Raw genomic sequence first — 27,942 nt, forward strand, 5'->3', positions numbered from 1 at the left:
CTAAAGTGGAAGTTCCGCTAATTTGATCTCTCCCCTACTTCGGTGCCACAATCGGCACCTTTCAGGGGGGAGGGGGGAGCAGTTACCTGGATAATCCAGGTATCTGCACCCACTTCCAGGACAGACCTCCGCAGATGCCCTGCCCCCCTGTTGTGTTCTGGGAAACACACAGTTCCCAGGACACAGCGGGGACCAGCAGAGACACGCAGCGCGACTCGAGCATGCACAGTAGGGAACCGGGCAGTGAAGCCGAAACGCTTCACTTCCCGATTCCCTGACAGAGGATGGCGGCGGGGGCAGCAGAGAGATGAGCGATCGCTCGTCATCTGCCGCCGACATCGCTGGACCCTGGGACAGGTAAGCGTCAATTTATTAAAAGTCAGCAGCTGCAATATTAGTAGCTGCTGGCTTTTAATATTTTTTTTTTTAGGTGCAGAACTGCTTTAAAGTGACTAAAAATATCTGGTGAAAATATGCTAAAAGTGAAAAAACTAAGGCAGAGTCCCAAAAAGTGAAAATCAGTCCGTAGATACAAGTCCTTATGCGAATTGCCAACGAAGATCAGTGAGTATGAAATCCCTTTGCCAAGTGGAAAAACACCCAGGAAGTGAGCAAATATTCTCCTTACCGACTCCAAAGACCAATAGAATGGTCTCAGCAAGTCCAGGGAATTCGGTCTCCCAAAAACGTATGCCGCAATACAGCTGATCCTAGATCGGTACCACTCAGGGAATAAAAATAATAAAAGCTCCCATTGTGTAGTATTTAAATAAAGAATTTAATAAAAATAAATAGTTCGCACTTAAAAGAATGTTGCAATATAGCGCAATATAAAATCATCGGTGTCCCATAACACTCTCCCTGCTCGCTGTCCTCTACAGAGCTACACCTCCAACGAGGCAAACGTGATGATGTCGGAGCACCTCCCTAAGCAGCGTTTTGTCACAAGCGGACGTTGTCTCTGACGTCATCACGTTTGCCTCGGAGGTGTAGCTCTGCAGAGGACAGCGAGCAGGGAGAGTGTTATGGGACACCGATGATTTTATATATGATTTTATATTGCGTAAAAAATTAGCTAATTGTGTTCAACACAGAGAATGAGCTCCTCTCTAGGACCAGACAGAGGAATCTGAAAATGATGTCATGTTAGAACACAGCTGCTATATGCTAGAGAAGACCCTAAGGGATGCATGCCTGGAATGTTTGTCAAAGCAGACATTAAGACACCAAGGCAAGGACTATTATGGAAGAATCCTAAGGATAATTTGGGTTAAAATAAGTATTGTCACGGACCCTTGTGCTCAAGATGAGTCTGTCTGCCATAAAGAAGTCTTTTGTCTTTGTCAAAATTCAAGATCCCTTAGCCCACCCAGTCAGTTGTCAAAGCATCAGTTTAGGGTGAAAAAGCATAAGACTGTTTATTCAAACACAGGTTCACACCATTGTGAATTGGATGCGGGTTGTCCGCAAAGAAATTCCAATAGCAGGAGATTTTGACTGGCTCTCTATGGCGCCAGTTCACATATCTCCGCTGCGCCTCCGTGCAAATTTGCTCAGGAGGCCTGTGCATCTTTAGGTCCATTTCAGGTCCGAATTCAGCCAAAAATTGACTGAAATCAGACCTGAAACAGTAAATGAATAGTAAAAAAAGCGGTGTTGCGCTCCCACACATGAATATATCTAAAAAAAAAAAAAAAAAGAGTCTGGCCGCTGTATATGCTTCCTTTGGTACCAGTGCGATCCAAGGTCTCATAGCCCACCCAGTCACTTGTTGAAGCATCAGGGTGAAAAAGCATAAGACTTTATTCGAACACAGATACCAACAAATATACACTCAGATGACAATTCCCCCCCCCCCCTCCCCCCCTTGTTCACAGGGGTAAATTACATTCAGTAATAAGAGACAGATAAGTGTATTCAACTTCTCATCAGTAGACTGTCCTATCAGCAGGGAGGCTGTTGGAGGAATCCCCTCCCGCCCCCCGCCCCAGCCTACATGCTAGAAACACATAACATCCATGCGCCGAAGGCAGACAGAAACAATAGACCAATGGGATACAGCTACACCTCAAACGATCTAGTAAAGCATTCACAACAGTCCATAAGACCAAGCTCATACAATATAACAGTATAAAACAGTTGGAAGGGTTATTATAGTAATTATTTATTTTTGATATTTCTGAACAATATCGCTCCAGAAATATATCATGTCCCAAGTGAAAGAGCCCCCTCTTGCTTTCAGCACAAACTGAATCCAGAACAACAGTGTTAAAAGGAAAAGCTGAGTCTGGTTTGGTTGTACGGTGAGTTGGGTTTAAGCAGACCCGACTGGGTTTCTCAGTCACCCTGTGCCCCTAACAGACGCGGGGTAACTTACACATAGGAGGGGTCAGAGGAGCTGGACAAGGAGCTTCCATTGCTCTGCAATATAAGCTGGGTTCCACATGCCCCCAACCCAAAGTGACTCCTGTCACAACTACCAAGGAGTTTAACAGTGGTTTCTGTTTCCACAGTGTCAGCATGACCAAACAGTGTAAGGTGCACTGGCGCTTCTCAAACCCGTATCTAGCAAGGAATAGGAGGTAGATACAGCTGAAGACCAAGCTCAATTCCCACCTATCTGTAAGCAGAAAAGGCCCCTGGGGCAAATCCCTAAGAGAAAACTTGCTGAATTGTGTGTCTATCCTTGAAGCCTTAAAAGGCAGGCTTCAGTCAGTCTGCCCCTGACTCCCAAGATCAAATGATGCATCACTATCAGTGCAGCAACAGTCAGGAGTCTCATCAGGACTATGAAGAACATTTGCCTGGGTAAATCCAGAACAAGAAAGATTGCCAGAAAGGCCTTGCTCTTGATCAGGGGTGATTAACCTGTGGTCTGCTGATGTGGCCCATGACCTCATGCTCTAAGATGGTGGGTCGTCAACCTGCTATCTGGGCTTGCCAACCTGCCATCACAGAGCATCAGTGAGGATGGAGCTGATGCCGGAAAAAGGAAGCGTCTGTGGAGGGAACAGGAGCCGCATCAGTCTATGCTTCCTCTATAACCCTGGCTCCTGCCCTAAAGGAACTGCATTTGGTATCACTCTGCTTGGGACAGGAACCTTTCTAACAGTCTAGTGATGCCAGCAGAAGCTGGAAGGCAAAAAGGAGAGTTTGATAAACATCACATAGTTTTGCAATGGGCATATTAACACTTTAAAAGAAAGGGCTATTGGGCTGCTTTCACACTGATCGGAAGGTGCAGCACAGTGTACCTGCAACTTTCCTGAAGGTTTGCTGCACTGAGCCATAGACTTCTATTATTAGGAGGGACGATAAAACCCAATAGTTGTGTTTTTATCGCACATCTCCAACCACTGGTGCAGCATCAGGGTGACTCTGCCCCATGCTTCGGGGGGCCCATCTGGCTCCCTGTCACATTCTGTTTTACACTGGGACAGGAGGGGCGGCAGGGGTGGCATATAAAAGAAACAATCCTATCCATTTGTCTCTTGCAACCTCTGAAATCTGGCTTCTCCTCCCTCTCCCTATCATTCAGTGGCTGCAGGAGGAAAATGTTCATTATGCCATCAAAATACTAAACCATTTTATTTTATTGTGGCCCGCAACTGGTTACCAAATCACTTAAATGATCTCAGGTTGAGCTGCTCTAGAGCAGTGTTTCTCAACTCCAGTCCTCCAGGTGCCCCAACAGATTCAGGATTTCCCTCAGATGAAATGGCTGTGGTAATTACTAATGCCGTGTACACACATAGCGGACTATCCGACGGACTTAGTCTGGCGGACTTCCCGCCAGACTGTCCGTCGGACTTTCCGAAACGGGCTACTTGCCCACACACGGCACTTTTTCAGCGGACTAGTACGGCGTACTATGTCCGCCGTACTATCCGCCCTACTTTTGAAATGAACGGACTCGCCCACACACGCAGAGGAAAGTCTGCTCATTTCGAGCGCGTCTCCAGGTAGGCGGGGCCCACGAAGGAGACGTCGCTGGCCCCGCCACTTGGTATGGACTTAAAGGGGAACCCCAACGCCAAAAAAATCGACGTGGGGTCCCCCCAGGTCCACATCAGACCCTTGTCCAAGCACGCTACCCGGCCGGCCAGGAAAGGGGGGGGGCGAGCGAGCGGCCCCCCCTCCTGAGCCGTACCAGGCCGCGTGCCCTCAACATGGGGAGTGCCTTGGGGAAGGGGGGGCAGCGCGGCCCCCCCACCCCAAAGCACCTTGTCCCCATGTTGATGAGGACAAGGGCCTCTTCCCGACAACCCTGGCCGTTGGTTGTCGGGGTCTGCGGGCGGGGGGCTTATCGGAATCCGGGAGCCCCCTTTAATAAGGGGGCCCCCGGATACCAGCCCCCCACCCTATGTGAATGAGTATGGGGTCCTGCTTCTACCGGCATGATGGCGTCACTTACTGAGAGTCGCTAGGCCAACCCTATTTTGGGCCTATTAAGGGTTGGGCCTAGCAGCTGTCAGTAAGTGACACCATCACGCCGGTCAAAGCAGGAACTCACGAGTATTGTGTACAGAGTGAGACATTTCAAGAATATAACATTCTGCAAAATTCAAAATTCGACTTTTGCCTTTCAGGACAGCACCATTGACAGCGCCATGTAGAGAGCGCAGCTTCACTTCTTCACAGGAAACACTGCCATGACAATGCTCTTTTAAAAGCTTCTACTTCTACCATTACTACCATCTTAGTGTTTCCTCCGCCATGGTGGAAGCGCTGCTGGGGAACTATAGAGGGGGGCGGCAAGACCTTCAGGCTTCTCCGTTGTCTGTGACCAACCCAGCACGTCCCCAGCAGGGGTGCTCCGGTGTCCTCTTTCTCCTCCGGCTCATGGAAGTAATGGCTGGTCGGAAGAAATTGCTTTGGGTGGTCGGAGGCCGCGGGTGTGCTTGGTGTGCATGCCGAGAGAATCTGAAGCTCTCAGCATGTTGGCTCTGGGGGGGGGGGGGACTTCCAGCAGGGCATGGCGCTAAGTAGTTCTGGCCACTGGAATGCAAGAGGAAGAAGAGAGTCTTCTAGCTGGGGCTTCCTTCCAGCCCTCGAGTGCGGGGACACCGGGAGGATTTAAACTTTAAAAGGCTCAGAAGTTAGAGCTGCCACTGCGCTGTGATGGAGGAGACAGAGCCGTCATGGATGGCGGATGCAAGCGCCCAGAACCCCAGCCAGGCCCAGGTAGGAGAGGTACAGTGGTACGTCTTATCTTTACACTCTGTGTTTTTTTTTTTGTTTTTTTTTCCTTCCTTCAGGGGGAAGCCTGCAGCTGACTGTTTAAGAATGATTGTTCTTTTTACAGTTCAGCAGGAATTGGGAGCTCTATGGAAGGCTGAATTCTCTTCATGGATCTCTCGCCTTCTCTTTCTTCCCCTCTTTAGGGTGTGCAGTGGTGGTAGCACAGGGTTCAACCCTGGTAAGGTGGTTTTTATTGTTGTGTTTTTCAGAAAGCCACTGCAAAATCAGAAAGAGCCCCTTCAAGGAGAAAGTACCCATCTTGAAAGTACCTAGATACTCCTGGCCCAAACCACTCTGCAGGTCTTGCATTGCAGGACTCGTGAAACAAGAGTCCATGCAAGAATGCATCTCTGTAAGGAAGGAATTTGTAGAAACTTTAGAGACAGTACTTTCCCTTTTGAAAAAGCAGGGTCAGGGGTCTGCTCAAAGCCAGAGCTCCCATTCCAATCCTCTGCCCTCTACTTCAAGATAGGTGGAAAGTGATTCAGAGAAGGAGAGAGACAATATTCCACCCTCAAAATGGGATTCAGAGGAGGAGGATGTAGAGGAAATGACAAAGGCCTTTTGCTACAATTTTACTTTGGAGGAAGTGGAGGACCTATTAAAGGCAGTTTACACCATCCTGGATATACATGAAGAGAAGACTCCATTATCATTACATGATAAAATGGTTTAAGGGCTAGAGGGGACTAAGCATAGAGTATTCCCAGTCCATAAGGTATTGACTGAGACAGTGAAAAAGGAGTGAAAGGACCCGGAGAAGAGACTATTTTTCTTCCGGTCTCTAAAAAGGAGATTTCCTTTTGAAGAAGACGAGTCTTTCATCTGGAATTAAAAAAAATTGATGCGGCCTTCTCCCAGGTCTGAGGTGTACTGAGGACATGTGGGTACTCAAGGACGCAATAGACAAGAGGGCAGATTCCTTTCTAAGAAAGGCTTGGGATTCCTCCCTGTCCAATTTTAAACCGGTTAAGGCATCTACTGTAGTGGCGAGAAACTTTGAATGCTGGTTAGAACAAATGAAAGGGCATGTGGAAGCAGACACTTTAAGAAAATATATTTACTGGAGTTGTTCCCTACGCTCCTGAAGGAAGATAAATACGTGGCTGATGTCAATTAGGATGTCGGCAAGATCCTCTGTCCTTATCAATTCAGCCAGACAGGCCTTGTGCTTCAAAGTCTGGTCAGGAGACTCAGTTTCAAAGGTGAAACTCTGCGGGATCCCCTTTACAGGGGACTTACTCTTTGGGTCGGAGTTAGAAACCGTGTTAGACAGAACAGTGGACAAGAAGAAGGCCTTTCCACCAAAGAAAAAAGGAATTCCACCAAAAAGAGATAGCAGAGCTAAATGAGGCCTTGGAAGTCCCAGAGGGGGAGAGGCAGGGGAGAGTGCTCTTCAAACCCCCAGAGCCAGTTACAAAAAAAGCAATGACGATTACTTTCTGGTGGGCGGAAGACTACAGGCTTTCTTTCCATTCTGGAAAGAAGCAACGACGAGTCCTTTTGTACTAAACATCAGCAGGCAAGGTTATGAACTAGAATTCTCTTGGACTCCCGCACATCGTTTTTATATAACAAATCTCCAAAAAGATCAAGAAAAAGTCCTGGCTATGATGTCCCTTCTGAGGAAGCTGATGCAACAAGGGGTTATCATCCAGGTTCCCAAGGAGCAGGAGGAAGCAGGAGGGAAAGAGATTCTATTTCCACATATTTTTGGTCAAGAAACCTTTGGGAAAATTCCTCCTGATCTTAAATTTGAAAATCTTGAACAAGTCAATGAGATACAAGAGATTCCGAATGGACACTATCTTTTCGGTGAGAAATCTACTCACTCCCAATTGCTTTATGGCATCAATCGATTTGAGGAACACGTATCTGCACATCCCAAGTGTCATCTGCAAAGACAGAAATGTTACTTTTGATCCCAGACCCAATATTGTTTATAAAGATTAGGGATAAGCTCCGGCATGTTCGCACACTCCACGCACAGAGCCCGTCAAGAAGTCGGCGCTGCGCTAATCACAGGCAGTGAGACATTTTCCGTTCTCTGCAGCCATGCATCGGGGCAACGCTCATAGAAATACCATTACCGGTAAGTCTAACTAAGGTTTTCTAATAGAATGAATTAGAATAGAATAGAATAGATCAGAATAAAAAAACAATAGAATATAAATGAATATGAAATAAGAGAACAGAATAAAAAGATCAAAATAGAAACAAAAAACTATAGAATATAATTTAATAGAATTAAATAAAATAGAAAGAATATACCCATCTTCTGAAATTGGAATTTCAAATAGAATAAATTTGAATAGAATAGAATAGAAATTAAAAGACTAGAAAATCAGAGAATAAAATAGAACAATAGAATAGAATAAAAAATTTGAAAGAATATAATCGTCTTCTGTAATTCGAAAAGAATGAGATTGGATTCAAACAGAATAGATAAGAATAGAATAGAATGGAAAATAAAAGCAGAGAATAGAAAAGAATAGCATAGAAAAAATATAGAATAGAATTCAATAGATCAGAATAAATTAGAAAGAATATAACCGTCTTCCAAAATTCAAATAGCATAAATTCTAATAGAAAAGAACATAATATAATTGAATAGAATAATATAGAATATAGAATATAAGTATCTTCCGAAATTCTAATTTCAAATAGATTTTAAATTGAACAGAATAGATTAGAATAGAATAAATTAGAAAGACTATCACCTTCTGAAATTTGAATAGAATAAATTTGAAGAGCTCCAGCAAAAGACGTTGTAATACTGCGGGCTTTGCATTTCTCTCTGGTGGCATGAAGACCCTGGTGAGGCAGCTGGAGGGGAAGATTGGATCCGGCATTGCCTCTCATTATCTGCGGGTCAAGAAGACAGACAGAGTTTGGAGTCGGCGCCAGGAACAAGCCGAGATGCTGGAGTACAGCAGCGGCCATTTCAGGTTGCTGAAGAGGAGGAGTTCCCAGCAGAGGAAGTTCGAAAGGTCGCGAGGCAAGGAGGTATCATCTTGGAAGAAGAGAAGGGGCTACAAAAGCTGCTCGGACTGGTTTAGAAGACAGCACCATTAAGAAAATAGTAAGATGGAGTTCAAACTCTTATGCCGTGTACACATGGTCAGACTTTCAAAAAAAGTGCAGAAAAAGTCAGACAGAATCATTTCATTGGATATTCCGATCGTGTGCGGGCTTCAGCAGACTTTTTTTTTTTTTTTAATTCTGGTGGACCTAGAAATAGAACATGTTTTAAATTTTTCCAATGGAATTAATCTCTATCGGGGAAACCGTTCCTCTGTATGCTGTTCCGACGGACTAAAAAACGACCCAAGGGCAGCTATTGGCTACTGAACTTCCTTTTTCTAGTCCCGTCGTACGTGTTGTACGTCACCGCGTTCTAAACAATCGGACTTTGGTGTGATCGTGTGTAGGCAAGTCTGTTTCAGAGGAAATCTGTTGGAATTTATTCTGATGGAAAAACCGGTCATGTGTACAAAGCATTATAGATTATATATTCGTCCTTATTCATTTTATTGTTCTATTGCAGGTATTCACCGTACAGTATGAATTGTGGGTCATTCTTTTTTTTTTTTTTGGGCACAGAAAAGAGCAGCAGATTTATTCAGAGAATCTGGGCCTGGATCCCTTGTCTTTTCGCATCCATTGGCATGGACGTTTAGTTTTTGAGTTAGGCAGATTATATGCCATGTTTCATGCACCTGATATCATTATTGTGCACCTTGGAGGTAATGATATTGGGAAAATGAAAACATTAGATTTAATTTCTAATATGAAGGATACGTTTAAATTCCTGAAAATAGCATTGCCAAATACAGTTTGGTTTATTCTGAAATAATTCCACGTTTACGTTGGTTAGAATCAATGGTTTTCAAACCTTTTGACAAAGTCCATAAAAGAATAAATAGAGCTATTGAGAAATTTCTTCCTGAGTTAGGTATGTCGTTTCATCATTTTTAGCTCAAAGGTTCAAGGTTTGTATAGGTGAGACGGCATACATTTATCAGACGTGAGACTGGATATTTTTAATTTAGATTTGCAAACAGGGTCAGCCCCAGTCTGGGGATGTGTTGACAAAAGGTTTGTTAACAACCCTTCTGTCGACTGGGAGATTTAAGAAAAGGTTTAATGATAAATGCTGAGTCAGCTCGAGTCTCTGTGGCTGGGCTGAGTATGGTTTATTGAGAAATGATTTTTGGTTGACAAAATGATTTTATGAAAATAAAATTTGATGTTATATTAATTAATTTGTTTAAACCAATAAATCAGGCCATGGCCAATTTTTTCCAAAATATGTTGTGTGTTTTTATTATTATTCTATGCATGTTTGCTAGTTTTGCATGATGCCTGCGATCCCATGATGGCCCGTGGCCAGCAGCCATCATGACCACTGGACCCGCTGATTGGCTCCCGCTGTGTCCAATCACAGTGGGAGTGGGTCGCCGGCAGCGTGCACATGCGACCCAGACCAGGGAGCACGGACAACGTACAGGTACGTTGTTTCGCTCAGCCAGCCCACCCTGCCTCAGTATATGTGTGGTGGGTGGTCCGGAACTGGTTAGGAATGCTCGTCCTCCTCTTAGTTTTTAATTTGTACAACATGGCCCAGCCAAAATACAACCAGTGTGTGGCAGTTCCTGCTCGACAGAAGTCAATCATTTGATTAGCTGCAGCCTTGGTCTGTTCCTGTAATACTTTCCCCATTTACAGCCTGCCTCGACTTCGACCTGTCCCTGGAACACACATAGGCCTCATACACACAATACAGAAACCAGATACAAAAACCAGAAGGGAAGCTGTCTGCGGATTTTCGGATAATTAGTAAGGTGCTTTCGACAGCTGATTTTCCTTTTTCGTCAGACAAATGTTGGATGTGCAGGCTATAAAATTTTTGTCGGGTGTGAACTCAACATCTGATTTTCGGATGGTCAGTACAGAAATTGTCACACAAAAGTCGAAAGTGCAAACACACACGATCGGAATCAAAGAACGGTGGCACAGTGGTGTAGTGGTTAGCACTCTCACCTAGCAGTAAGAAGGGTCGCTGGTTCGAATCCCAACCAGGACACTCCCTGCCTGGAGTTTGCATGTTCTCCCTGTGCCTGTGTGGGTTTCCTCCGGATGCTCCGGTTTCCTCCCACACTCCAAAGACATGCAGGTAGGTTAATTGGCTTCTGTCCAAAATTGGCCCTATTATATGAATGGGGACCTTGGATTGTGGGCTCCTGGAGGGCAGGGACCAATGTGAGTGTGATAGGGACAACTGTAGACACTCACACAGGATGGACTGGTGTCTTCAACCTTACTAACTATGTAACGACTGAGAAACTACTGTTCAGAATTAACATTTGTGATGCAGCTATTGATGAAATGTCAAAATGGAGCGCACATTCTCATCTTCTTTAATGGGATAATAACAAAGCTGCTCTGCTGATGATACTGATGTCGTTATGCCAAATGTATTTTAACCACCTGACATCCGCGCTATAGCCGAATGACAGCCACAAAGTGGATGTGCATTCCCGGGAGGCCATCATATGACGGCCTCCCCTGTGCACGCTCCCTGCGCGCGCCCTGCAGGATCAGCTGTCAGCCAATGACAGCTGATCACCCGATCAAAACAAAAGCTCTGTGATAGTTTTTTTCTCCTCACGCTGGCAGCGGAGGAGAAAAAAAAAAGCCAATCACGGCTCACATTAAAGGGACATCGGTCCCAAAACGGAAGAGGCAATTATGCCTCATCATTGCCACCTATCAATGCCCACCAGTGGTGCCAATCAGTGCCACATAGAAGTGCTGCCTATCAGTCTAACCGATCAGTGCCCATCACTTCCGCCTTATCAGCTTACATCAATGACGGACAAAAATTACTCGTTTTAAAAATATATAAAATATATATTTTTTTTTAATTCGGTCTTTTTACATTTTTTTAACAAAAAATTTAAATCGCACAGGTGATCAAATACCACCTAAAGAACAAAGAAAGAGACAATTCCCCAGTGACTATACAGGTGGGGGTCTAGATATGTGCATCAGGTACAACAGAAATATGAAAATAGTAAATTGTATTAGAATAATATAAAAATAGACACATTAAAAGCAATATGTTAAACAATGCATACAGATACATCTTTAGATCATATGGTCTCTTACTCGAGAGTCCCTTACATCATGATCTAAAGATTTATCTGTATGAATTAACATATTGCTTTTAATGTGTCTATTTTTATATTATTCTAATATTTCTGTTGTACCTGATGCACATATCTAGACCCCCACCTGTATAGTCCCTGGGGAATTTTCTCTTTCTTTGTTCTTGATTTTTTGGGATGATGTGGGAGGTCTTGGGTGCTATATGCTATTGCTAGATAGATTTTTTTTTCTTTTTCTAAATACCACCAAAAGAAAGCTCTATTTGGGGGAAAAAATGATAAAAATTTCATTTGGGTACAGTGTTGTATGACTGCGCAATTGTCATTCAAAATGCATAAGCGCTGAAAATTGGTCTGGATTTGGTTGTCGGAATCTCCGACCGCGTGTACAAGGGCTTATAGTACGTCACTACGTTCGTGTTTGTCAAACGACAATTTGCGGATACAGTGGTGTGAAAAAGTGTTTGCCCCCTTCCTCATTTCCTGTTCCTTTGCATGTTTGTCACACTTAAGTGTTTCGGAACATCAAACCAATTTAAACAATAGTCAAGGACAACACAAGTAAACACAAAATGCAATTTGTAAATGAAGGTGTTTATTATTAAAGGTGAAAAAAAATCCAAACCATCATGGCCCTGTGTGAAAAAGTGATTGCCCCCCTTGTTAAAGCATACTATAACTGTGGTTGTCCACACCTGAGTTCAATTTCTATAGCCACACCCAGGCCTGATTATTGCCACACCTGTTCACAATCAAGGCATCACTTAAATAGGAGCTGCTTGACACAGTAAGGTCCACCAGAAGATCCTTAAAAGCTACACATCATGCCGAGACCCAAAGAAATTCAGGAACAATTGAGAAAGAAAGTAATTGAGATCTATCAGTCTGGAAAGGGTTATAAAGCCATTTCCAAAGCTTTGGGAATCCAGCGAACCACAGTGAGAGCCATTATCCACAAATGGCGAAGACATGGAACAGTGGTGAACCTTCCCAGGAGTGGCCGGCCGCCCAAAATTACCCCAAGAGCGCAGCGACGACTCATCCAAGAGGTCACAAAAGACCCCACAACAACGTCCAAGGAACTGCAGGCCTCACTTGCCTCAGTTAAGGTCAGCATTCATGCCTCCACCATCAGGAAAAGACTGGGCAAAAATGGCCTGCATGGCAGAGTTCCAAGGAGAAAACCACTGCTGAGCAAAAAGAACATCAAAGCTCGTCTCAATTTCTCCACAACACATCTTGATGATCCCCAAGACTTTTGGGACAACATTCTGTGGACCGATGAGACAAAAGTGGAACTCTTTGGAAGGTGTGTGTCCAAGTATATCTGGCGTAGAAGGAACACTGCATTTCATAAAAAGAACATTATACCAACAGTAAAATATGGTGGTGGTAGTGTGATGGTCTGGGGCTGTTTTGCTGCTTCAGGACCTGGAAGACTTGCCGTGATAAAAGGAACTATGAATTCTGCTGTCTACCAAGAGATCCTGAAGGAGAATGTCCGACCATCTGTTCGTGTACTCAAGCTGAAACGAACTTGGGTTCTGCAGCAGGACAATGATCCTAAACACACCAACAAGTCCACCACCGAATGGCTGAAGAAAAACAAAATGAAGACTTTGGAGTGGTCTAGCCAAAGTCCTGACCTGAATCCTATTGAGCTGTTGTGGTATGACCTTAAAAAGGCCGTTCATGCTCGAAAACCCTCTAATGTAACTGAATTAGGACAATTCTGCAAAGATGAGTGGGCCAAAATTCCTCCAGGACGCTGTAAAAGCCTCATTGCACGTTATCGCAAACGCTTGGTTGCAGTTGTTGCTGCTAAGGGTGGCCCAACCAGTTATTAGGTTTAGGGGGCAATCACTTTTTCACACAGGGCCATGATGGTTTGGATTTTTTTTCACCTTTAATAATAAACACCTTCATTTACAAATTGCATTTTGTGTTTACTTGTGTTGTCCTTGACTATTGTTTAAATTGGTTTGATGTTCCGAAACACTTAAGTGTGACAAACATGCAAAGGAACAGGAAATGAGGAAGGGGGCAAACACTTTTTCACACCACTGTAATTGCTAGTATGCTAGACAAAATCCTGCATATTCGCTTTTGACAAAAATCAGACGCTCAGTTGTACAACAATCGGACCGTGTGTACAAGGCCTTACTGATTGCCTCTTACCCTGACCCAGTCGAACTCCAGTTTATGCAGCCCCTCCCAGGCTCCTGTTTCCGCTATCCTCTGTGGTTATCCAACACCTCAATTATCTTGTTTAATTTCCTATTCAGCCTCTAGCGTTGTGTGGCCAGGGACTATAGCACTGTGTATCAAGACTGGGGTGCAACAAAGTACAGGTAGACTCACTTGCCTTATGGGAATGGGGGTTGCCAAGAAATATACCATAGCTTGACTTCCTACTGAACACAGCACAAATATTCAGGAGTTCTGCCTACACTTGCCACATCGATATTCCAATTACTCAGAAAGCAAAGTTAAGTTAAACTTGAGCAGAGACACCCAAACACGTAGCAGCACATTCAGAAAGCGGGCAGTAGTGGAAGCCTATAATTTAAAAAAAAAAAAAAAAGATTTCCTTGGGATCCCATTCTGGTGAGATTAAAAAAAAAAAAAAAAAAAAAAAAAAGCGTCCTGCAGAATTACGGTCCAAATGCGATGTGAATTTGCATCACATAGACATCACATGTGATCTGCACAGCAGTGGGTTGCGAATCATATGCGATGTCTGACATCGCACAAGTGTGAACAGGCACTTAAAGTGGTTGTAAACCTTTACAACACACTTTGACCTACAGGTAAGCCTAGATTAAGGCTTACCTGTAGGTCCAAGAAATATCTCCTAAACCTACACGGTTTAGGAGATATTTGCCGAAAGACAGGCACTGCTGTCTACGGCGCATGCACCGTAGACAGCGGCGCGCAGGCGCACTGAGCACGGCATCGTCAGCGGCAAAGATGCCGCGCGTGTTGGCTCCCGTGCACATGCGCGGGAGTGACGTCATCGCGGCTTCGCCGAATGACAGCGGCGGAGCAGCGAGACCCCACCGAGAAGATGGATGCGCCGGACTACAGGGGACAGCGGTGACATTGCTGGCTCCTGTGTCAGGTAAGTGAGACATAATGGACTACTATGCGATGCATAGTAGTCCATTATGCTTTGCCTTTGCAGGGAATGAAAGAGGAAGTAAACTCATCAAGGTTTACTTCCACTTTAAGATGAGATTCCAGGTCACCTCTACAATAAAACCCAATGTGGGTGAAACAAGTCAAGGGGTGTAACCAGTGGGCAGACGTTTGAGCTGATGCCTGTCTATCATTTACTTCACAATGGAGTTAAATACAGTGTGCAGTAATACCTGTTTGCTGTATTGTATCTTGGAGCGAGATATGTTTGGTCTGTAACAGCACCGGAATACAGAGCGTAAACCAGGGAGACTAATACTACAGGCTTGGAGCAGCGTCAATCTGTTATATTATTTAGCTGTGACAGTTATCATTCATGGCAAGCATGACATGTCACTGTTTTATAAAACAGTTAAATCAATGGGTTTAGTTCCGCTTTAAGGACCTCCCACCATTGGAGAAGATCAGAAGAGAAAGAGGGCCTGCATCCCTTGGCTGGCTTGAAGAAATCTGGAAAAGGTAAGTATATAAAAAAAATGAAAACATACAGTGTGGGTGTCTTGAGGGGACAGGAGGCACTGGGATATGGAGGACTGAAGCCAGTGTTGGGCTTTCAATGTTAGAAGCAGAATTCAATTTTAATTAGGTCACTTTTGCTGGGTGCCAGAGCCGAGCAGTGGGCAATTTATTTAAGGCATTTGTCAATTAAGCTCCACATGCACCTTTCTAGCCAGTAGTGATCAATGGTTTTGCTTTTTTTTTTTTTTTTTTGCAGTATACCCAACAAGGCCTACACAGACACACATTACAATACACTAAAATTAGGCAAGTAAACCAAACCATAGACTCTCAAACATTTAAAATATATGGCATGTTTATCACAAACTGTAAATCCTCTTTATGAAAAATTCAATTCCACCAAGGTTTAGTACGCTAGTATATCTAAAAATGCTATACAGGAATAAAGTTTACACTGCAAATTAATTTATAAAAAAAAGCATTTACAACCACCAGATATCTGTATAGAATTCACAGGATTCTGCAGGTAAATCATGTTTAAGGCCTGGTTCACAACTATGCATTTTTTAGCGCATTTTCAATTTTGCAGAAGCACACTAAAGTCCATTTGACATGGTTTTCTATGGATGTAATTCACATCTGTGCAGTTTAGGGAAAGGACCAAGGTTTTTTTTTCTGGCTTTTGGTCCCATAGACTTCCATGGTTTTAAGACATGTGTGTTGAAAAAACGCTAAATGCACCTGCAATATGCAAACTGCAACCTGCACAAGTGTCAATCAGGCCTAAGGCTGGATTCACACCTATGCATTTTTGGCGCTTTTTGCATTTGGCAGATTTGCACTACAGTCCATTTAAAATGGGTTCCTATGGAACACCTTCTGTTGTGAAAATCTGCAAAATGCAAAAAGCACTAAAAATGCATAGGTGTGAATCCAGCCTTAGACTGGATTCACACCTATGCATTTTTAGTGCTTTTTGCATTTTGCAGATTTGCACTACAGAAGGTGTTCCATAGGAAACTATGCTAAATGGACTGTAGTGCAAATTTGCAAAATGCAAAAAGCACTAAAAATGCATAGGTGTGAATCCAGCCTTAGGCCTGATTGATACTTATGCAGGTTGCAGTTTGCATATTGCAGGCGCATTTTTCATTTTTTTTAATACACATCTTTAAACCATGGAAGTCTATGGGACCAAAAACTAGAAAAAATGTCCTGGCCCTTTCCATAAAATGCACAGATGTGAACTACATCCATAGGAAACCATGCCAAATGGACTGTAGTGTGTTTCTGCAAAACTGAAAATGCGCTAAAAAATGCATAGGTGTGAACCAGGCCTTATGAAAAGGAAAATCAGACTGTGAACCCTCTAGGACTAGCATAGGCAAAGGGAACTATCCCAACCTGTATCAAAGGATCCTTATTGTCTGTAAATATTAATGTGTTCTTTAATGTAATTTACATATGCAATACAAAAAGACATTGGTTTACGGGTAATATTTCTCCTAAAATGCATGTAAGCATTACAAATATACAGTTTTTTGTTGGTGAAGTATGGATTCTAATGTTCCCCCTAGTCTGAGGCTTTCTGAGTGGGATTCCTGTTTGTTCTATGAGAACCTTTTTTTATGTTGAATTTCTAATTTATATGGCATCCCTTCCAGTCTGAAATAACTGGTGGTATAATATTTGATTCCTCTTTTATGCCCGTTCTTAATGTTTTGATATGCTCCCTATGGACCCTATTCTTGAACATTTTTCAATAAAAATATTGAAACAGAAAAATATACAGTTTTTTTAAAGGGATAGTTCACCTTTATCACAAAACTGCCTATGCAGATAAGGGGCACCTGTAGATAAAAACAAATGGTGCAACTTTGACTAAAGTTGAATAAAGCCATTGCTATAGGTGCAGGCCATTTATATATGTAGCAGATGACATTTGGGATCAAATGTCACACGCCTGTAAATTTCGTTTTTGGCCTCAGAACAGTAAAGGTTCTGAGGGTTAATTGTGTAGATAGGTCTTAACACCAGTGTGGCCAGGCTGTGTTTGGAAGTTCTGCCTGGTCAAGTGAACTGTGAGGTGCACATGACAGACTGGAACTAAGTCTGGTTGGGTGTTTGGGTATTGGCCTTCTCGGAGCCAATCAGTGGGAGTGGCAGGGCCTGCTGAGGAGTCTGGGAAGGGGTACTAAAATGGGTGTGGGTCATGTGTTTGGGGTTCCGTAGCTGTTCGAGAGACCCGTGTGGTCTGGTCAGGTTCCAGGACCGGGGTAGCCCCGTGAGGGGTCCCGGTCACGGGGTGTTCGACACCCCGCAGCATGTACCTATCAGTGGACCCTGATAGACCTGCCTGGTCTGGGGTAGGGATCCGTCTGTTCACGAGTCTCGGAACCTGCTGGTCCGAGGCGCAGTAACTGAGGGAGGATTCAAGGTGTCCGGGTGTGCTCTCGGCTTGGAGGGGCACCGCAACTTGTGGAAGTGATCGGGGGAGAACTCTTCAGAGGAGGGCCGGCAAGTGGCATCCTGAGAAGTTCCTGGTTACTGAGTTGAGAAGGACAATGACAAATTCACACTTTTCTATTACCAGAAAGCAGACGGGGAAACGTTCCAGGTACGGAGGAAAAAGGTTCCTCTTTGCCCTTATTTATTTGTTCAAGTTTGAGTCAACGTGCTGACTGCCATGATCTCTGGCTAGAGATCTGTTCAGCCTTGAAGTATCCAGCTGCGAGTGGCTACTCTCTGGGTGGAAATAGAGACTTTGCTAGACCTGCAGTTCAAGGTGCCTTCACCCATGCCCTCTGTTCCCTAAGAGACTGTGCTGATTGAAAGTTCTACTGCAAAATAAAACCTTTTTGAAAGGACTTTATCAGTTTCAGTGTAAAATTCATTGGGTTTCAACCCCGGGAACCCCTAGAAGTGAAAGAGCAGGCCGAGAGAAGGTAACCGGTAAGCCCATTAAGTCAAGGCCGCCCTGCAACGGGTTCTGGCCGCTACACATACCTCATGATGCCTAACTGGAATAGTCACAGAACCATGCTATATATTCCCAGGAAGATGCTAAGTGAGGCCTAGTCATCACTGCTCACCTCCACCATCGCAGGAGTGAGCTCTCAAATGCTGAGCTCAGAACTACTGCATCAGGGGAGAGAAAGAGCTCACTCCTGTGATGGTGAAGGTGAGCAGTGATGACTAGGCCTCACTTAGCAACGTCCTGGGAGTACTTAGTAATGTCCTGGGAGTATTCCAATCAGGCTTCATAAGGTCTACACCTATAGGAAGGTGTATGTTCACCTTTAGTCAGAGCTGCACAGTTTGTTTTCATCTACAAACATTCCTTACCTGCATAGGCAGGTTTTTTGTAAAGGTTAACTACCCTTTAAAGTTTAAACAATGTAACTTCCCAGTTTTAAAGCAGAACTAAACACTTCCATCCTTTGCAGCCAGGGAAGCTGTCATCTTAGCCTCTGTGTGATCTGCAGTTGCCATCATGCTGCATATGTGATCAATTGGGACATTAGCCATTTGATGGCTTGACAATTAAGTTGAAAGCACAAGCAACTGTAACCATTAACTTTCATGGCATGACTTGAATGGACTGCAAGTATTTTGGGAAACCATTAAATTGATGGGTTTATTTCCCCCTCTAGTGGTGTTTGGTAGCTCAGCTTTCATAGGACAACTACGTTTCCATAAAAAGGTAGTACAGTCTGTGTCAAACATGGTGAGCCTTTGAGGATGCTCAACCTGTTAACTTACCATGTTCTGGAGAGAAGGAGGTGCAGAGCTGACTGATAAAACCCAGCAAAAGAAACAGAAGAGCAGAGAAAAGCGGTATTTAAGAAAACATCAAGAAATATGCTTTCAGCTGATAGTATTCAAGAGATGCAATCCAGTAATGTCCAGTTACTGATAAGTGGATAAAAGTGTTTGGCGTGCAGTTGGTGTGAGTGCAGCAGAAGCTGATTAAGGAGAGATGTGTTGGCACTAGTTGTGATGTTAATGAACTAGGAAGTACACAGAAGTGTAGTAAGTTATGTGATGTAAGTAAAGAAATACTATAGAACAGGATTTACTACTCACCAGCAGATCCAGAAGGTGGAGGTTCGCCAGACTGCTGCCACATAGTAGCCTCTGCTGCCAGTCGTCTGATGTACCCCTCCCCCACACACATTAATATATTCTCGGGCTTAATATCTGTATGGATAATTTTACATTTGGTGTGTAGGTAATCCAAGCCCTGCAGTACCTGAGTATCCAGAAAATATTATAATTAGCAAATTTAATTGGCAAAATATACAATCTTCAAAGAAAAAAAACAAAAACGAGGTACAATTTATATGGTGTTGCTGAGGAGTATTCATATACGTCGGCAGAATGACACAGGCAGGCAAAGTAACATATGGGTAAGTTACTTGCCTCCCATGGGCATGGGGGCGCATCGCGTCCCCCCCCCCGGTGCCCGAGGCGGTCTGCATTGATCCAGGAACGTGCTGAGGGGGAGGCCACTGATTCATGGCCACCCCCTCGCGTTCGCTCCCCTGGGAAACTTCCCCTGCTTCTGTAGTGTAAACAGAAGCAGCGGAAGTTATGTAATCTCTCCTCGTGGAGCCTTTTCGTTCCGGCCCCCGAGGAGAGAAGACATCAAGTAAGTTTGGACCAACACTACACTAACAGTAGAACACGCAGGCACACTTTTTACCCCCCAATCACCCCCTGCATCCCCTGTCACAGTGACTCCAATAGCAGTTTGTTTTTTACGGAATACTGCATTGGCGTCATTTGTGACTGTTATAAGTGGAAGGGCAGTTAGTGGTAGGCCCCTTTAGGTCTAGGGTACCCCCTACCCCCCCCACCAATAAAGGTTTAACCCTGTGATCACCCCCATCACTAGTGTCACTAATCGATCTTTTTCTGATCGCTGTATTAGTGTCACAGGTGACGCTAGTTAGGCATTCTAATGGTGGGCATACCCACCAATCAATCTTCATACCAGAATGATGCCTGCAGCATTAAGTATCATCTTGTTATCATTATTTTCAGCCAGTGGTCGGCTTTCATGTAAAAGCAATCCTAGCAGCTAATTAGCCTCTAGACTGCTTTTACAAGCAGTGGGAGGGAATGTCCCCCACCACCATCTTCCATGTTTTTCTCTGGCTCTCCTGCTCCAACAGGGAACCTGAGAATGCAGCCAGTGATTTGGACAGCTGACCATAGAGCTGATCAGAGACCAGAATGGCTCCAATAATCTCTATGGCCTGAGAAACCGGAAGCTACAAGCATTTCATGACTTAGATTTTGCCGGATGTAAACAGCTCCACTGGGAAAGCATTTTATCACACCGATCTTGGTGTGGTCAGATGCTTTGAGGGCAGAGGAGAAATCTAGGGTCTAATAGACCCCAATTTTTTCAAAAAAAGAGTACCTGTCACTACTTATTGCTATCATAGGGGATATTTACATTCCCTGAGATAACAATAAAAATGATAAAAAATAATAGAAAAAAAAATTGAAAGGAACAGTTTAAAAAGGAAAAAAAAAAAACAATAAAGAAAGAAAAAAACTACTATAGTGTGCTTTAGTGCATTCAAATTTTAAAAATGTGTGTTTTTCCCCAAAAAATGCATTAAAAAAATCGCTGTGCAAATACTGTGTGATAAAAAAAAAAAATGAAACACCCACCATTTTAATCTGTAGGGCCTTTGCTTTAAAAAAATATTTAATGTTTGGGGGTTCAAATTCATTTTCTTGCAAAAAAATGAATAAATATTTTTTCATGTAAACAAAAAGTGTCAGAAAGGGCTTTTGTCTTCAAGTGGTTAGAAGAGTGGGTGATGTGTGACATAAGCTTCTAAATGTTGTGCATAAAATTCCAGAACAGTTCAAACCCCCCCCCCCCCCCCCCCCAAATTACCCAATTTTGGAAAGTAGACACCCCAAGCTATTTGCTGAGAGGCATGTCAAGTTCATGGAATATTTTATATTGTGACGCTAGTTGCGGGAAAAAGACAATTTTTTTTTTTTGGCACAAATTTGTCACTAAATGTTATATTGCTCAAACATGCCATGGACATATGTGAAATTACACCCCAAAATATATTCTGTTGCTTCTCCTTCTCCTAAGTACATGTGCGAGACTTTTTTGGGAGCCTAGCCACGTACAGGACCCCAAAAACCAAGCACCGCCTTCAGGCTTTCTAAGGGTGTAAATTTTTGATTTCACTCTTCACTGCCTATCATGGTTTCGGAGGCCATGGAATGCCCAGATGGCACAAAACCACCCCAAATTACCCCATTTTGGAAAGTAGACACTCAAGCTATTTGCTGAGAGGTATGGTGAGTATTTTGCAGACCTCACTTTTTTCACAAAGTTTTGAAAATTGAAAAAAGAAAAAGAAAATGTTTTTTTCATTTTCAAAAACAAATGAAAGCTGCAAAATAATCACCATTCAATCACTTGGGACAAAATAATTAAATATTTAATGGGCTCAACATGCCTTCTCAGCAATTTTCTTGGGGTGTCTACTTTCCAAAATGGGCTCATGGGGGGGGGGGTTGTACTGCCCTGCACCTCAAGAAATGAGATAGGCAGTCAAACTAAAAGCTGTGTAAATTCCAGAAAATGTACCCTAGTTTGTAGACACTATAACTTTTGTGCAAACCAATAAATATACGCTTATTGACATTTTTTTTTACCAAAGACATGTGGCTGAATACATTTTGGCCTAAATATATGACTAAAATTGAGTTTATTGGATTTTTTTTATAACAAAAAGTAGAAAATATCATTTTTTTTCAAAATGTTCGGTCTTTTTCCATTTATATCGCAAAAAAAAAAAATTGCAGAGGCAATCAAATCTATGATACTTTTTATGTCAAATTATCATTTGTCAGATCTAAGTGTAACTATTTGAGTTTTCAATCAATACATGATCTAAGCAGACTACCTTGACAGTGTAATCTCTATGCTCTGAGTGTTTTATGCAAATCTCTGTATGTTTTTTGCATTTGGTATTTTTTACTTTGTAAATAAATTTTGTTAAATTCTTTAAAAACTGGTGTGTTATGCCTACAAAGTCCATCCTTTTCAATAAAATTGTTCTCTCTAGTGATTTCAACTATCGGGTGGGCATGTTTTATCTTGTATCGTATCCACAGCACTATTCTGTGGTGATACGTAACTAGTTTAACCACTTGACCACTGGGCACTTAAACACCCTTAATAACCAGACCAATTTTCAGCTTTCGGTGCTCTCACATTTTGAATGACAATTACTCAGTCATGCAACACTGGAACTATATGAATTTTTTGTCCTTTTTTCACACAAATGGAGCTTTCTTTTGGTGGTATTTAATCACCGCTCGGTTTTTTATTTTTGTGCTATAAATGAAAAAAGACCGAAAATTCTGTAAAAAAATGAATTTTTCTTCGTTTCTGTTATAAAATTTAGCAGATTAGTAATTTTTTCTTCATAAATTTTGGCCAAAATTTATACTACTACATATCTTTGGTAAAAATAAGTACAAATTGGTGGATATTATTTGGTCTTTGTGAAAGTTATAGAGTCCTCAAGCTATGGTGCCAATATCTGAAAATTGATCACACCTGAAGTACTGACGGCCTATTTCAATTCTTGAGACCCTAACATGCTAGAAAAGTACAAATACCCCCCAAATGACCCCTTTTTGGAAAGAATACATTCCGAGGTATTTAGTAAGAGGCATGATGAGTTTTTTGAAGTTGTAATTTTTTCCCACAATTCTTTGCAAAATCAAGATTTTTTTAACTTTTTTTTTTTTCACAAAATTGTCATATTATCAGTTTATTTCTCACACACAGCATATGCATACCACAAATTACACCCCAAAACACATTCTGCTATTACTCCCGAGTACGGCGATACCACATGTGTGAGACTTTTACACAGTGTGGTCACATACAGAGGCCCAACATGCAGGGAGCACCATCAGGCGTTCTGGAGCACCCAGGACAATTCTGACATTTCTCTCCTACATGTAAAAATCATCATTTATTTGCTAGAAAATTACATAGAACCCCAAAACATTATATATGTTTTTTTAGCAAACACCCTGGAGAATACAATGGTGGTCATTGCAACTTTTTATCTAGCACGGTATTTGCGCACCAATTTTTAGAATGCTTTTTTTGGAAAAAAAAGTTTTGTGCTTAAAAAAAAAACACAGTAAAATTAGCCCAATTTTTGCATAATGTGAAAGATGAAGTCGTGCTGAGTAAATAGATACCTAACATGTCACTCTTCAAAATTGCATACGCTCGTGGAATGGCACCAAACGTCGCTACTTAAAAATCCCCATAGGCGACGCTTTTAATTTTTTTTACTGGTTTTATGTTTTGAGTTACAGAGGAGGTCTAGGGCTAGAATTATTTCTCTCGCTCTAACGTTCACAGCGATACCTCACATGTGTGGTTTGAACACCGTTTTCATATGTGGGCGGGACTTACGTATGCGTTCGCTTCTGCATGCGAGCACATGGGGACAGGGGCGCTTTAAAAATTTATTTATTTTTTATTGTTCATTTTACTTTATTTATTTTAGTTTGACATTTTTTTCCCCAAAAATAAATTTTTTGATCACTTTTATTCCTATTACAAGGAATGTAAACATCCCTTGTAATAGGAATATGGCATGACAGGTCCTCTTTACAGTGAGATATGGGGTCAATAAGACCCCGCATCTCACCTCTAAGCTGGGAAGCCTGAAATAAAAAATAAAAAAAGATTCTGGCTTTGATCGTATTGGCGAGTCGGTAGAAGCACCGGAGGGCGGCGGGAGGGGGGGGGTGTCTATGGCTGGGTATCACCGACTATGGCTGGGTATTGAAGGGTATCTCTGAGTATGGCTGGGTATCTCCGAGTATGGCTGGGTATCTCCGGGTATGGCAATTTATGGCAGGGTATTGCAGAGTATTGGCGGGTACTGCAGAGTATTGCAGGGTATTGCAGAGTATTGGCGGGTGTTGCAGTGTATTGGCGGGTGTTGCAGAGTATTGGCTGGTGTTGCAGAGTATTGGCTGGTGTTTCAGAGTATTGGCTGGTGTTGCAGAGTATTTGCGGGTGTTGCAGAGTATTTGCGGGTGTCGCAGAGTATTGGCTGGTGTTGCAGAGTATTTGTGGGTATTGCAGAGTATTTGCGGGTATTTCAGAGTATTTGTGGGTATTGCAGAGTATTTGCGGGTATTGCAGAGTATTGGGGGGTATTGCAGAGTATTTGCTGGTACTGTAGAGTATTGGGGTGTATTGCAGAGTATTGGCAGGGAATTGAGGGGTTAAATTTCGGTGAGCAGCGATGTGGGCACTGCAGATGCAGCCCACATCGCTGCTGACACCGATCTCTTCCCCCTCCGATGTACCGATCGGTGCAGAGAGGGGAGGGAGGAACCGGCGTCATAACATGATGCCGGTTTGTTTACAAGTGATCACTCCATCATTTGATGGAGTGATCACGTGGTAAATGGTCGCGATGAGCGGCCGTTTACCGTGATCCGTGATGCGCCGGGTCCTGTGGACCCGGCAGTCACGGATGCTCTCGAGTGCGTGCCCCAGGGGGCACGCGAGAGCGGAATTCTGGGAGGACGTCATATGACGGCCTCCCAGAGTTAAACAACCGCCCTGTAGCCGTCATTCGGCTATGGGCCGGTTGTTAAGTGGTTAAAGAAACCCTAGAGATGGTTGTGCGTGAAAATCCCAGTAGATTAGCAATTTTTGAAATACTCAGATTAGGTCACCCTGCACCAACAACCATGCCACGTTCAAAGTCACTTAAATCCTCTTTATTCCCCATCCTGATGCTTCTCTGTTTGAACGTCAGCAAGTCGTCTTCACCAAGTCAAGATGCCTGAATGCATTGGGTTGCTGCCATGTGATTGGCTGATTAGCAATTTGTGTTAACAAGGAATTGAACAGGTGTACCTAATAAAGTGGCCGGTGAGTATATATATATATATATATATATATATATATATATATATATATATATATATATATATATATATAGTGATAATATCAGTTGGCATTGTACTTGTAAAAGAGTGTATAATAATGGAGATCTAAGGGATCATTTATTCATGTACTATGTAAACATATATATGCAGATGTTATTTTAAATTTTTATTTTTATTCCGCTTGTTCTTTTTTAAGCATTAAAGGCTTTTTTTTTTTTTTAACGGTATTTCACGATTAGAGTCCGTCTTTTTCCCTCTTATGCTACGTACACACGATCAAACAATCCAGTGGAAAAGACAATCCGCCCATGTGTGTGCTCCGGCGGACTTTTTTTAGCCAAAAGTCCGGCGGACTTAGAAAGTAGTTTTGCACCAAAATTTGACAATACGGTCGTGTGTGTGCTAGTCCGCCGTACTTTTGAAATGAACAGACTTTTTCCGCACGGAGAAAAGTCCGTTCATTTTGAGCACGACTCTAGATAGCAGAGGATGCTGGGACTGTGACATCATAATGGGCGGGGACATCACCCAGCGATGTCCTTATATAAGTCGCCGCGTCCCTGTCATTGTGGCCAGAGACAGCTACGAGTCAACAGCTCAAGAAGAGAAGAACAGAAGGCGGCGAAGACAGCGGCGACAGAAGACCGGGCCACCCCTTGTAAAAGAGCTAGAAGAAGGTGCGGAGGCCCGGCAAGAAGAACCGAAGAGGGGGACAAGACCCCCGAAGTCGGAAGAAGACCCCGGATGGTGGCGAAGAAGAAAGCCGGGCTCCTCCGTTAGTAAAAGAGATAGCAAAAGAGCAGAAGATAGCGGAGGAGTCTGGCGAGAAGACCCCCCAAGACGGAAGAAGACCCCCAGAGCTGTGCAATAAACTATTTTTAACCCTTGTGTGTTGTGTTTTATTTAAATATTTTTCACAGGTGAATAGGTAGGGGTACATTGTACCCCATACTCATTCACATAAGGTGGGGGGCATGTATCCGGGGCCCCCTTATTAAAGGGGGCTCCTGGATTCCGATAAGCCCCCCGCCCGCAAACCCCGACAACCAACGGCCAGGGTTGTCGGGAAGAGGCCCTTGTCCTCATCAACAAGGGGACAAGGTGCTTTGGTGTGGGGGGGGGGGGCCGCAACAAGGGGACAAGGTGCTTTGGGGTGGGGGGGAGCAGCAAAAATGAACACAATTAAGTCCGCAATGATTGACCGGTACGTGCTTGTGCCCAGCCGTGCCATTCTGCCGACATAAATGTGCAGGAGGCGGTCCTTAAGCGGTTAAACATAGGAACGTTATTACACTATGGGCAGTCTCTCTTTCCTTTGAGCCTATGGCAATACCATCTGAACACGGCACGATCCTGTGAAACAGCAAAGTGGCTTTTTCCCTGTCATGGTGCTCTGTTCCTGTATGGTTTAAACCGTCTTCGGTGCAAGCTAAAGGCTGCGGCTGGGTTATAGCCAAACGCTGCTTATGCTTTGCCATCTGGTAAGCAGATTTATATCTCAGTGGTCGGGCACTTTCTGTATATGTGTGGAGTCACTGAGGTGTCATTGGATGATCAATCAATCATTGTGGACTTAGTTGTGTTCATTTTTGCTGCTAATGACTTTTTTTTAAATTATTTTTATTAATGATTATATTAATTATTGATTGCTGGCGCAGCTTCATATATATCCTATAAGCATACAACAAATTACACCCCAAAATACATTCTGCTACTCTTCCCGAGTGTGGCAATACCACATGCGTGAGACTTTTACACAGCCTGGCCACATCCAGAGGCCCAACATTGAAGTAGTACCTTCAGGTGTTCTAGGAGTATAAATTACACATCTCATTTCATTCCAACCTATCACACTTTTAAAGGTTCTTGAGCGCCAGGACAATGAAATTACCCACAAAATGACCCCATTTCGGATAGCAAACACCCCAACATATATTCTATGAGGCATGGGCTGAAAATAGGTACTCGGGTACTCTGATGGGCTGCAGATAGGTACTCTGATGGGCTGGAGACAGGTACTTGGGTAACTTGATGAGCTGCAGACAGGTACTCATGTACTCTGATGGGCTGGTGATAGGTACTCGGGTACTCTGATGGGCTGGTGTCAGGTACTCGGGAACTCTGATGGGCTTGTGACAGGTACTCGGGTACTCTTATGGGCTGGTGACAGGTACTCGGGTACTCTTATGGGCTGGTGACAGGTATTTGGGTACTCTGAAGGGCAGTAGCAGGTATTCAGGTACTCATATGGACTGTGACAGGGGGCAATCAGTGTGATTTGTGTACACTGTAAGAGGTAATGAGATGTTACCGCATTCTCCTTCTCACACACGATTGGTGTGTGAGGAAGAAAACCCCGTAACATCTCGTTACCGCGCTATGTTTACATTTAGTGATCGGCTGTGAAAGGATCACAGTCGATCACGTGGTAAACAGCCGCCGGCCAATGGCTGTTTACCAGCATTGGTGAAGAGCAGTGTTCCCGGGAACATGCGCCATGCAATGTGGGGCGGTTCCATCTGTGATCGGCCGTGACTTCATGACTGACGATTACGTGGACTGCCGCCACCGAAGAAACAGGGATGTGCCCATTCCCTGTTTAAATGAATGGACTTTATATGATGCCCGCCCAGAACGAGAGCCGCGCCACCTGGCCGTCATATGACGGGGAGCAAGCGTTTAATCAGCGACAGAACCTGTGTAATTAATATGTGTTCATTTTTAAGGGGATGAGGTGGCAACCCTAATTACATCTGATTTTCAACAAGATAGTAAGGGAGAAACTAAAATGTTTTTTGACTTTCTGCATTTGTCCTCTGCAATAACTATGGGATACAACTGTGCCAACAACTTGATGATAGTATGTTAATGATATATATACATATAT

General features: G+C 43.4%; 1 protein-coding gene across 1 annotated transcript in view; it reads right to left on the reverse strand.

Annotated features, from left to right (window-relative positions):
- Positions 1 to 27,942, reverse strand: part of SRPK3 (SRSF protein kinase 3) — a 188,301-nt gene that overhangs the window by 72,343 nt on the left and 88,016 nt on the right. Inside the window, exons 8-9 of the mRNA XM_077478981.1 lie at positions 19,155 to 19,320; positions 18,831 to 18,862 (exon numbers count right to left, since the gene is read on the reverse strand). Of these exons, the coding sequence (XP_077335107.1) occupies positions 18,831 to 18,862; positions 19,155 to 19,320 (198 nt within the window). The remainder of the gene's footprint in view (positions 1 to 18,830; positions 18,863 to 19,154; positions 19,321 to 27,942) is intronic.

The sequence above is a fragment of the Lithobates pipiens genome, unplaced genomic scaffold (assembly GCF_037356315.1).
Source record: "Lithobates pipiens isolate NorthernLeopardFrog02 unplaced genomic scaffold, aLitPip1_a1.2 Scaffold_1, whole genome shotgun sequence".
In the NCBI taxonomy this organism is placed as follows: Eukaryota; Metazoa; Chordata; class Amphibia; order Anura; family Ranidae; genus Lithobates; species Lithobates pipiens.